We start from the raw sequence: 12,814 nt of genomic DNA, 5'->3' as shown, positions 1-12,814 counted from the left end.
CGTGGGGCAGCACAGACAGACCCGTGCAGAGTGAAGGGGGAGATTGCAGCAGGGCAGAGTCTGATGCTCAGGTCCTGGCAGCCCCGGCTGCTCCCGGGGCCCAAGGGCCGCAGGCTCCCCTCAGGACTCGGGTCTGGGTTCCTCAGGCTCCCCTCAGGACTCGGGTCTGGGATCCCCCGGTTCCCCTCACAGCTGGGAATTGGGAGCCGCCGCCTCCCGCCATGTCTCGGGCACCCGGGACTCCTCAGGGTGCCAGGGTGCCCTCGGGGCCCGGCATATCCTTACCCTCAGCATGGGAGGACATCGTCTTAAGCCGTGCCCAGGGAAGGTTTAGGTTGGATATTAGCAAGAAGCTCACAGGAAAGATTAGACACTGAAACGGGCTGCACAGGGAGGTGGTGGAGTCACCGTCCCCGGAGGTGTTTAAGGGAAGACTGAACGTGGCACTCGGAGTCATGGTACAATTGACGTGGTGATGTTCGCAGAGAGGTCGGACTCGATGATCTCAGAGGTCTTTTCCAACCCCAGTGATTCCGCGATCCCTTCACGCCGGTGGCGTTGGGACGGCCCGGCTGCCCTCCCGCACGGGCTGCCCCGGCAGCTGAGGGGCTGTCCCGGACTCCCCGCAGAGCCGGGGGCCGACACCGGCCGGCCGATCCCGGGGGAGGCGCGGGCGGACAGCAGCGGGGACCCCCCCGGCGGGGATCCCGTCCCGCGGCTGCCGGAGGCGGAGCCGCCGCCCCCGCGCCCCGTGCCCGCCCTCCCGGCGTGCCCCGCGGAGGGGCGGGCGGCTCATGTCCGCCATCCCGGCGTGCTGCGCGCCCGGGCAGCAGCCGGAGCAGCCGCGGCGGCCGCGTCCCCTCCCTGCGCTGTGAGACAGCAGCACCGCCTGCGGAGCGCGAGTGAGGAGCCGCCGCCCGCGCCTCTCCCCCCGCGTTCTCCTGCTCCTGCTGCTCCTCCGCCCTGTCCCGTGCCGCTGCCCGGCCGGCCATGCCGTCTCGGGCAAGGTAATGAGCCGCAGAGCCCCGGGGTCTCGGCTGAGCGGCACCGGCAGCAGGCAGCACTACCACCCGCGGGGCTGGAATGACTGGCAACCCAGGTGGGCAGGGCTGGGGCCGGGGGCGCGGGGGGTCGGGGCTGTGGGAGCGGGGCGGGCGGCTCGGCCGGGCCCCACCGCCGGGCCTGGGGGAGCGGGGCGGCGGCGGAGCCACTTCCTGGCGGCCGGGCCTAGCGCGGGAGGGCGGGCGGGCCCAGGCGGCGGGACGGGGCCGCGTCCGCCGGAGGCGGGACGGGGACGGGTCTGTCAGCGTTCGGCGGGGTGGCAGCGCGCCGGGCTCCCCCCGGAGCCCCCCGCTCCCGCGGCCTGTAACGTGTGCGGCCGGTGGCCGGTGTGTGACTGCGGGCAGCGCGTCCCTCCCTGGCGGCCGCGGGGCGGGCGGGGGGCTGCGGTGGCGGGGGAGCGGGGGTGGGCTCGGGTCCCCGTATTTTCAGCCGGTTTTTCAGCTGGAACACAACCAGGGAGGAAATGAGGCTGCAGGAGTACTCGTAGTTTTCTTGAGGGTTAACAACATACTACATAGGGTTTTTTTTGTTTTTTGTTTTTTTTTTTTTAAAATCTGTGGGGAGTAGTTGATCTATATAAGCTCTCACCCCAACCTACTTAAAATGTATTGTAAGGCTTTAGGTGTGTTTACATATGGCTTTTTCACTTTTTTAGTGAAATTTAAAGTCTGTTCACTTCTTTAGTTAGATGTAGAGCGTGTATTCCAGGTCTAATTATTTCTAGTGTATCTTACACCAGTATATTTGCTTTACTGCTCGGCCTTGTTGTTTTCAGCATCAAAATTGTAATGTAGAAATCCTAAATAAATTTGGTGTTTCTTAGTTTGTTTTTTTACTTTTTTTTTTTTTTTTTAATAGATGTGGATTTGAGGCTTTTTGTAGTGTTTATGAAAGTTTAACACAACATGGGACCCTACTTAACAAACTTTCCATTAGAGAATAGACTGCTGCGTGCTTGGGAATGTATTGACAGATGATGATCCCAGTCTCATGCAGTTTGGACTAGAAAAATTGGGTGGATGTGAAGGTCACTTCAGCAGTTGCTGTGACAGAAGCTTTCCTTTTTCTTGAACAGCTAGCAGCACAACCTCTAAGGCCAGTGCTAGAGGCTGTTCAATTCTTAATGGTATATGGGGCATGGCTATTTAAATTCTAATTTCTTCTGTGATTGTAATACTTGGTCACATAACTTACCGTTTTTTCTTCACTTAAGGACTTATGCACCTCATTTGTGACATTTTCTTAAAGCATCTAGATTTTTTTAGGAGAGGATTAAGAAGACTGGTCTCTTACTCCTTACCTACTTATTTGCTTGTTTTCTGGCCTGTAGTCTGTAATTCTGAGCCCCAACTTGTGACCTTTCCACCGGGAAGAAATTGGATGTGTCTTTGCAGTGAATGACTTCTATAAATGCATTTTGGTTGGCTATATGAATTTGTTGTGAGTGCCATCTTTTCATCTAAAAAATACATCTTAGAAGGGTTAGGAAGCGGATTTTATCCAATGTGGTATTGCCTACAGTGGGCTCAGTAGCATTAGGGGTGAAAGTAAGAGTGTAGCTGCAGAAATGCTTTGCCTGGTGATAAGGCTGGTTTAAGAAGTTACCTCCATGTGTGGCTCAGGTGTGTTCCCTGTAGTCTGCTGCTAAAATAACTGTCCACAAAGCCACAGCAGAACCAAAGCTCTGAGAGCACCAGAGAAAGTGTGGCAGCCTAAGGGAGCCTCAGCATGGATAGAGCCTCGTTCTGTTTCCATCACACTGTGTGATGAAGAGCTTCTGCTAAAAAATAACCAACACCTCTGCACTGGTCCTGACGCTTTTCAGATTTTAACTTCATACTTTCCGTTAAATATTACATTATTATTATTATTTTGTTGGGGAATACCAGGAATCAGAAATGTTCACACAGTCCCAAACACAGCACATTTTAATCTACATGCAATGCTCCATTTTTTTTTTTCACATTTCAGAAAGATTGGTGGTGGGAAACCTGAGTCTACACTATGAATTTAAGGACAGTGCAGAGATTAAATCAGTCTTCGTCAGTTTGGTGTTAGGTAATTTTAAAAAGTGATTCACATGCACGGTTGAAAGGAGATCTATTATATAAAACTGACAGTCTGTGTTTCTTTCATAATTTGAAATACCATTTTGAATAAACCCCACAACACAAATATACCCACATGTTCTTTCCTTCCCCTTTCTCCTGGCTTTTGGTTTCATTTACTTTGGGTGATACTCCTGGTAAATGCTTTCTTGCAGGGCGTGGAAGAGGTGAAGGAAGTGACCTGAGTAGTGTAAGCTGTAGTAATTGTAGTTGTTTCATGTTCCTGAAGGCATAAAAAGGAGCTGCTGATACATGGGTGTATCATCAGATGGATTGTTTTCAAATGCACCTTTTTTGTGTGTGTAAAAGTGACTAGATTGATTTTCATTAGTAGGTCCAGATTCCTCTCGGTTTTTAGTAAAGCTACTCAGCACTGGGGCTTGTGGTGAAAACAGTGTGAAACTGAAAGTTGGAGCGCACAGGTTTTTTTAAGGAAAAGTAGTTTTTAATTAAAAAGTTAGATTTTTTGTGTGTGTGGATGCAGTCATACATCAGAATGCACATGGACTGGTTTTCCAAGAGTGTATGTAGAGATAGAGCTGTCTGTGTGCTACAGAGGGAGAAGTTGTCCTGATGTATGGAGGTGTATTCGTTTGTGCACTGCTGTGTACCAGACTCAATTAAGAGCAACGCAAAAACTTTGTAGACAGATGTTGGATGGAGGTGACAGAGAACAGTGAAGGTTTTTTTGAGAAGGCTAGATAAGATCTTGTTCCCTCTTCTCCTCATCTTTGCAGCTCTCTAGACCTTTGCTTCTTTCTTTTCTGGTTGTTTAACAGATTTTTCACTGCACTTTCCCTGTTACAACTCTTGGGGCAAGAAATAAAATCATTTCAGTGTGTAGCCCTTGTGTGTGAACAGAGTTAATTTGTTATAGTGCTGAGGGCTATTTATATGCTGAAACAAGCAGTACTACCCTTTGGGAAGAAATACAGGAGTGTGAGTGCAGGGTAGCAGGTTAGCAAGTTCAGGGTGCACCGTGGCATTCTTAGGTGAAAGTGTGAAAAGGAAGGTAAGATTTTAATTAACAGAACCTCTCTGTCTCTCTTATCATAAATGTAGGTTAGCAGGAGAGGATGTGAAAAAGTGTAAAGCAACATCTTTCACATCTGAGGAAATTCCCAGAAGTGTTCTATTAGGTTTTAGTACTGAAATCATGAAAATGGAGTGTGTCCTCCTCTTGCAAAGTAAGTCAGTGTTACAAGTTACTAATTTGTCTTAGCATGGTGCTTGCCAAACCAAGTTACTGCCTGGTCCTCATGAGTCTATACTTCATGAGACAAGACAGTAAAATATGGTCTCCTTCAAGGTAGCTTGTGGTCTAAGCAGGAGGGCATATTGGCTGGAAGTCTGTAACTGAGGACAAGTAAGTACCCTGTCTTTAATTATAGTCAGGTTGGGAGATATTGGCAGGGAGCAAAGAAACCCATTAGACCAAATGGCCCAGGGAAGTGCTATTCAAAGCAGTGCTTTTCACGTGGCTGTGAAGGGCAGAGGCATGTATCTAACAAAAAGTAAGCACTCATTGTAGAAATAGTCTGATTGTAATGCTGGATCTAGGCAGTGAATGACAAACAGGTGATAGCAGCAGTAAAAGGAAAGTTGAAACAGAGACTGCTTCTTCTGTGCTTGCATGTACAAGATACCTGTAAAACATTTGTTAGAAATAGGCTGAAACCTCTGTTTGCACAGGTGAGAGACCTGAAAGTTGGCAACATAGAGGTGTTTGAGGATGTTGCTGTGATTACCTAAGGGTGGGTCATGTAGAGTCATGTAGGGTGAAAGTGGATAAGACTTCTCCATCTCTTCAGAGGTAGCTGAGAGAAGAGAGCAAAGACTGAGATGGGGAGAGGGAACAGTGGTCAGTGATGTTGAAGGCAGCTTCAAGAATGAGATGCAGGATCAGTTGTAAGGTGCCCGTGTGAAAACATCAGTGGAAACCTTGAGAAGAGATTCAATGGACTGCATGTAGGAGATGCTGAACAGAAGTGGGTTCAGTTCTGGAGCTGCAGCCGTAATTCTTGATCTCCTTTGACATTTATGTTAAATATGCTGATAAGCTTGGGAAGGTATGAGATCAGAGTTTTTTTGGGTTTTGGTAAATGGAGGAGCTGGTATTTGTAATGTGAAAACCTTTGTCTTAATGTGAAGACGGGAGAATGGGATGTGAGAAAGATGAAAGAAAATGAGTGTGTCAGTGGGAAGCAGAAGAAACTTGGAGTGCAGATTGTTTTCCATACAAGAACAGCCATACTAAATCAGACCAAGGGTTTAGCTGGCTTAACATCCTGTACTCTAAAATGTCTGTTAGATTATACCTATGGAAAAAGAAGAGGGTGTGTATATGTGATACCTTTCCCTGGCATTCCCTTCTAATAATGCCCATTGTGGACCAGAATGGAATTGGTGAGCTACTGTCTAGGAGGGGAGTGACACAGAATCAAGGGTGATTTAAAATGCTACTGTGATGGCAGGTAAATGTCCAGCAATGAAGATTGCAGAATTGCAGTAGGAAGATAGTAAATTAGTTATTTCATGAATAGGAAACATGACCACTTTATTTTCTCAATACATGAGAAGAAGCAAAAGTAGGCTTTGGGGTGGGCTCATCCAGGCTCTGGCTTGGCAGGGTGGACCAAGTGATGAGAAGATCATGGCAGAAGGAAGCTCTTCATGCCAGTGGCAGAACAGTCAGAAACTTGGTGGGAAGCTGTTAATTTGGATGAATACAGTGACTCTTTTAAGTATTAAATATTTTACTGATAAAGAATTTCAGTAATGAAGAATTTATCTGCATTACAGCAAATGAACTTGGCAAACAGAGCAAATAAGCAAGTAAAATCAACTGACTTGAACAATAGTAAAGCTCACAAAGTAGAGTTGTTTTGGAGTAAATCTTTCATGTAGGTCCTGTACTTGGAAATAAAATCAAATAGAATAATTAAGTGATTTTTTTGTCTCAAAATAATGTCCATATGGCAGGGTTGTTCTGAAAAAGCTACACATAATGAACAGTATACACCAGATTGTAGCAAGTTTCTTGGACAAAAATTGTTAAGGCTGCCATATAACTAAAGTGACAATATATTTTTGATTGATCTATTTTTCTAGATAAAGATTTTCTTTTTTAAACTAGTGGCTCTCAGCCGTGCACTCTTCAGTCAGACGAATTAGCAAGTCAAATCATACTGATACTTTTGATGGAATTCAGCTTATTCTTGAAAAGTCTGTTTCAGACTTATTCTTGAAAAGTCTGTTTCCTTTTGTATGCCAATGGTAAAAAATAAGCAGCCTTTTTGGAGAGGGAGGACACACTAGGGGCCAATTCTGTTTATTTAGGTGGGTGAACGATTTTCTGATGGACAAAGACAGGTTTAAAATCACCCTGCAGAAAACTGAATGCAGCCTCTTCTGTTTAAATGATATTGCTAAAACAGTGTCTGCAGCCAGATGGGTAATCTTCCACCAGAACCAGACAGAGAATGAAAATTCTCATGTGAGCTCTTGCGGTGCTTTGCTTAGTCTCTATCAGTGAGCTTTTCAGGTAGAAGTAATACAGCGTAGTCTCTCATAAAGAGCCAAATAAGCTTTGGAAGCTGCAGTATAAGGTAATCACAGTCATGTTCATCCTTGCAGTTTCCCATTTTGACTTTGTCTAATACAGTATTTGTATTTTTACTTTTGCTTCTCTGTTGCTAACATTGTACATTGAGACTCTATTAATGTATGATGTTTGTTAGATCTGTGGCAATATCAATGTATGTAACTTAAATTTTTTGTTACATAGGATAATGCTGAGCATTAGGTCTGTCATGTAACCTCCCACCTGCTTGGTGCAATGCAATTTAAGTGGAAGTATCACCATGTGAGCAGGAACAGTGCCCTCCTGAAAGGCAGGCATGAGCTGAGGTAACCAGCAGTACGGTTCTGCCCATTGCCTGGCAGAATGGCTGAAGAGAGGCAGAAAAAGTAATTATTAATAAGACTTTGGCAAGTACCCGAACACAGAGTGCCTGCCTTTGAGTTCTGAGAGGCTGTCTTTCAAAATCATAGTCACATTCCTGACAAGAAAAATGGTATCTTTCAGAAATGGATTTGGAAATTCAGTGTCTCTGCGTGTGCACAGCAGTGCCCTGTGTCACCCGGGTGTGTGGGACCCTGGGTCAGGGAGCACAGGGGCAGGTGACACGTGCTGGGGTCACAGCCCCAGGTCTTGATGAGCCCTTGCCACAAGCTCCCAGAGTGGTGTTGCAGGAATGTACAGTACAGCTCTGGAATTCCCTTCCCACCTGAGGAGTGGCGTGTGTCACTGGGCAGCTGGAAATGCACAGGTCCATCAGGTCCTCAGCTCTGCTTCTGCTGTGTGTCTCCATGCAAGCTCCTTCCCATTCAAAATCCTCTTTCCAAGCAATATGGACCGTAGCAGTCAGCTGAGTCACAGAACTTCAGCATCTTTCTAGGATGATTTTTGTCTCTGCCTCATAAAGATAGCCAGGAGTTTCTATCCTATCTAAGCTGTGCATTTATTGTAGCAGGAATGATGTTGTCAGTGAGCATTATTGTCTCTTAAAATGATACATAGGAGAACAATTACATATTTTTTGCTAAAATTGGACTCACCTTTTAGTTGATGATAAAGTGTGAGCAGGTTAGCTTGCAGATAGCTGTTCCAGAAGCCAGAATGAAGTGTGTGTGGGTTTTCCTGGGGAAACAATAGGCTCATGTATTTTACCACAATGGAAAATTTTACAAAGCATTCAAAGGCTGTCCTGTGGGAAGTGGGGTTAGCTGAGAGCATGTGTAGCCCTTCAGTTGATAGGGATGCACAGAGCAGTGCTGAAAATTGTACATTTAATCAGCTTTTCTTCAGATGTAGGAATTTCAGCCTTAATGGTTGACAGTTGGAGATGATTCAGTTTACAGCACATTGCCTTGAAAAAAGCGATGCCCTTTGGGAAGGTAAATGTAAGAAGCCATCAGTACTTAAATTTGCCAGCTGAAAATTTGTCAGCCTGTTTATTTGAAAGGCTAACATAGTTGCTCAAAGTGAACTGGAAGGTTTTAGGGCAGGGAGAAGATCTGGGGTCTCTGTGTATATCTGGAAATTTGCACATGATTTGGGCACATTTGAAGTTCATACCATGTGAAGGTACAGCGCAGAATTCTCCTGTTCAGCATAGCTAGGTGAATGATGATAGCACAATTCTATAAAGATTTTTACAATCCTAGTTAACTGGCATGAATAACGACTTTTAGTGAGGCTTTGCCTCTAGAATAGCATAGCCTATTTTTTAAATAGTCCAAGCAAGTGCCCAGCAAAGCAGTAGATGTGATGGCACAGTGAATACTGAATGAGGAGAAGTGTCTTGCTGTTTATGTCTAAAAATGAACTTGCTTACAGTGCAAAAGGGAATAATACCTGCCAAGCAAATCTAATCCCAGCTTGCACTGTGAGAACAGGGAAAAAGCACAATTTTCTTATTGTTTCAAATTCATAATATAATGTCTTTTAACATTCTCAGGAGAATGTGTGTCTTTAATTCCTGTTGGTTTTACAAGTGTCAGTGCTCATGGTATTTCTCTTCCAGTTGTACTGGCCGAGCTGTGTTGGACAGTAGCAAGCCTTTAGTACTGCTTATCCAAAAGTTTACCTGTGTTTTTCCCTTCTGGCTTTGAGATTTATTTGACTCCCTTTTACCTAAATTTGTCTACCAGTTCTAATCACAGTGTTATCTTGAAAATGAAAAATGAAAGACTTTTTCTTTAAGAACATGTGTTTATCCTTATGCAAATTGTAGTTAATTTACAGGAATGATCTGTCCTGCTTTTTTGTTAAGTGATAGAATGAACTATCCAAAGCTTTAAGTAAAAATAGCAAATCTTTAGAGTTTGCGTAGGGAAAGCTTGCTGTAAATAATCTGAATAGTCTGATTCCAAATACACTTGAGTTGAGCAAAATTCTGATGATTCTCCCTTGGGATGGGTATTGCTTTATTTGCTTTAATGTCAACCTCCCAACATTGCTTGGGTGCATTTAAAGTGGTTGAGTTTACATTCTGAAGTCTCATGAACACAAGTTTATTAAAGTCCTGTATTTTTAAAAATTAAACCACTTAGGCTGTCCAGGGAGAAGACTTGATTTCATAATTTTAATCTTTTTCCTTAAAAGTGTAGTCTGGGCTATATCTGTTTTCTGATATGAGGGTGGTTTAAACCTAATGCAGATTTTTTAAACTTGGCTTTTATCTGCAGACATATACGCTTAAGGATCACAGCTCATATTTTACCTTTCAGTTTTTTCACAGTAAAGCTTGCTTCCTTGCTTGCAGTTTTTCTTTTGTAAAAACTTAATATGTGACTTTTGTGCTGATCATCAGTTACATGCTTCCATCTAATAAGAGGGTTTTTGTTGCTCAGTAAGGCCTATGGCATATTACGTAAATATTCATCTGTGGATTAGTGGTGACTTTCACAAATGGTAGGCACTGTATGACCCAGCTGTGATACATACCTGGACCTAGTTGTATGTTATTTGTCACCTCTGGGAAGTAATTTTTTCCTTGTATAGACATCCAACTGGAAAGAGTCTTGAGAAGGTCATAAGAAAAGGCACTGGCACACTAGAATGCATTTCCTTTGCATGTTGCTGTGATAATTAGTCAATTCCCACCCAGTGTGAATTGAAGGTCTCTTTTTAAACAGCAGGTTAGACAAACAACTTTTTTGACACAGGGAAGTACATTTGGGATTGTCATTTAAAGATGTTGTATTTATAAGTGAATGTGAATCCCACTCCTGTTATATCTCTACATAAAAAAAAAATAAATTTTTCTCTTTGTAGAACTGACAGTGCATCAGCTGACCAGGACAATTTAAAATATTCTTCATCCAGAGATCGGGGCAGTTCTGCCTCCTATGGATTACAACCCTCAAATTCAGCTGTGGTGTCTCGGCAAAGACATGATGATATCAGAGTCCACACTGACATACAGAATGAAGAAAAAGGTACACAGATTGCTGTTTCATGTATGATTGTGAGGGGACATTCAGGGAAAGGCAGTAAACTGAAATGGTTGAGAAATTTTTATTTTGTTTTGGGGTCCCCCCCAAATAAAGGCAGTGAACTGATTTGTCTCATTGCCGCAGTATCGCTGTTTTGGGAGATTTGTCAGGGATCAAAGAAATGTTGTGGTTGATGTGAATACTGAGAAAAATATGCAGTTGCATTAGGAAGAGAATGCAAGAGAAGACACGATGCATTAACAGAATAAGTACTTTTTTCTGAAGAATAGTATTCTGGACGTGTCTGGTCTTCAGGCTGCAATTTCTTCCTGAGTAGTCTCTAGTACTTGTGGTAATGGATTAAATGGGGCTCCTAGACTGATCTATTGCCTGTTGTAGCTTTACTGCACCAAACTGGAATCTTTGTTTAGTAATCAGATGTATATTTTTATCATTAATAGCAGTTTATAATTTCATGTACCTCAGTTTGGCTTCATATAAATCATATGATGTGTGATTCATACTTTTTTTTTTTTTTTTTTTTTTTTGGCTGTTGTTGTTTTTTATTTTTAGGATGGAAATACTATCTCTAGAAAATAGCCAAACAGTCAGAATTATGTCTTTTCTGTGTTTATGAAAAATCTATATTCTGATTTTTTTTTTCTTTCTTTAATTGCCAAATACAGACATTAAACTGGGGGATTTCTTACTTGCAGAGTCACTTTTTGATTGTGTAAATCCTCAGGCAGGTCAGACTCAAAAAAAATCTCACAGGAATAGTAGTGTGGGAGTTTTTGTTCAGGAACCTAAAAAGTACTTAACTTCCCTTACTTCTCTGGCCTGTAGCTGTAAATAATTGCTGTATCTTAGGGGAAGTTATAGCTGGATGCAAATTAATTTTTTTCTAAGTAGCAGGCAGTGTTAGAAGCTGGCAGAAGTATGAAGCATGTTTGTCTGCATAATCTGAGAACCTTAAGTTTTGTTCTACATCAGTAGAGAAACTGCTTAGGAAGTGAGTGTATTTGTCTGCTAATGTGGAGTGTTGTATTGTGTTTGACACAAACTGGCATAGGAGGTTGTTCTTATAATTTGAAGGGTGCTAATATTTAAAGAATGCACATTGAAATAGTTAGTTTTGGACAAATTCAGAAAGGTAGTTTGTGAAGCTGCTGGGAAAGTGCCATTTGAGAAGAAATATGTACCTGGCTCTCCCTCCAGTGCTGTATCTTGCAGAGTATGTCTCTGCTAGCTCAGCACTTCGCCTGTTTTGTTCAGGTGTGACTTGAAAAGAGGTGATTAGGATATTCTAACTATAAAACCAAGTTCCAGGTATCTCTAGTTCATTTTTATTATTGGAGAAATTTGTAAGCTTGCAGATGCAGAATAGTTTCTTTGTTTACTGAGACTTTTCAATTCATCTGTTGGGTGTCTGCCAGCATGGAATTTTCATTTGAGGTTTTCTGACTTGTCTTCCATATATCCCCTACCCACAGTTTCTGGTGTTGATAATAAAAAATTACTTACAAATTGATAATTTCTGGAAGTTTTTCAGGTTTGAAAACCTCCAAGGATGTGACTCTTATGTTTAGGCTCAAATGCATTAATTGCTGTTAGAAGTTACTTCCTTTATAGGACAGTGTTGGTTTGTTCTGACAAAAGAATGTCTAGGTGTCATGCTTGCTAGCTTATGTTTAAAAACATAAAGCTGTAAAAAAAAGTTGTAAATCTAAATAGACACAAACTATCTTTACTGTAATTGTGGTTAACTAATTACAAATGAGACTTTGCACAGGGTTTTCTGCGGTGGTAGGGTAGCCCTGTGTGTATAGGAATGCACAAATGTATACTGGTAGTTAATATCTGCTTTTTATCAAAAGCTTTGCCTTAAAGAAACATTCCTTACATCTTCTAAGGTCCAGGTTCAACTCAACGTTTGAACTTATTTTTATCAGTCCTTTAGTCTCAGTAGGCAGCCTCCTATGGAGAGCCACCTCCCCTTTTCCCCAGACTTTCTTTTATACATTGGAGCAGGTGGACTTGTGAAAATCTTTTCTGAAAGGAATGTTGCATATTTTTTGTCGTTCTGGGTTTAATTTTATTAGTTGGTTCTTCCTTGTCTTGGACAGGCACTTTAGAAATCTTCCTTCTAAGTGAGCTCTAATACATTGAGTGAAGGATTGAGCAGGCTCAGGGGACAGTTTCACTTCTGTACAGTATTGAGGGGAAGAACTTGCCCCTCAGAGTGGTGTGGCAGGCTGGAAAATTTCCTGTCTCAACATCTGAGTATGTTTATTCTTGTGGCTCTAGGAGTAAGATCAAATTGAATTAGTCAAAATGATGCTTTTATTTTCATTTTATATTGTTACCAATGATGTATCTTAAGTGGGAAAATGTAGGATTGAGCTTAATGAAGGATGATACCAGTATTAGTGAAAATTTTGACCTCCTGTATTTAAGGAGAGTTGTTCAATATATGCAAACACATATTGGTCTTTTCAAAAACTTCTTTTTTTCGCCATTTTACTTAGCCTATGTGGTGGATTCATAGCAAAAGCAGAATGGAGATTTCATGTGGGTAAAGGAGCAAGTAAGTGAAAGTATCTAGGCATGGGTACTAGCAGTTTGACCTTGTATTTTACAAA

At 42.7% G+C, this 12,814-nt stretch overlaps 1 protein-coding gene across 1 annotated transcript in view; it reads left to right on the top strand.

Moving 5' to 3' along the window:
* The first annotated feature begins 841 nt into the window (after positions 1 to 841).
* Positions 842 to 12,814, top strand: part of SMG1 (SMG1 nonsense mediated mRNA decay associated PI3K related kinase) — a 57,116-nt gene continuing 45,143 nt past the window's right edge. Inside the window, exons 1-2 of the mRNA XM_040079619.2 lie at positions 842 to 1,099; positions 10,012 to 10,175. Of these exons, the coding sequence (XP_039935553.1) occupies positions 1,011 to 1,099; positions 10,012 to 10,175 (253 nt within the window). The 5' untranslated portion in view covers positions 842 to 1,010. The remainder of the gene's footprint in view (positions 1,100 to 10,011; positions 10,176 to 12,814) is intronic.

The sequence above is a fragment of the Hirundo rustica genome, chromosome 15 (assembly GCF_015227805.2).
Source record: "Hirundo rustica isolate bHirRus1 chromosome 15, bHirRus1.pri.v3, whole genome shotgun sequence".
NCBI classification, from domain to species: Eukaryota; Metazoa; Chordata; class Aves; order Passeriformes; family Hirundinidae; genus Hirundo; species Hirundo rustica.
The sequence above is the reverse complement of the archived record's forward strand: the minus strand, read 5'-3'. Positions and strand labels throughout refer to the sequence as shown.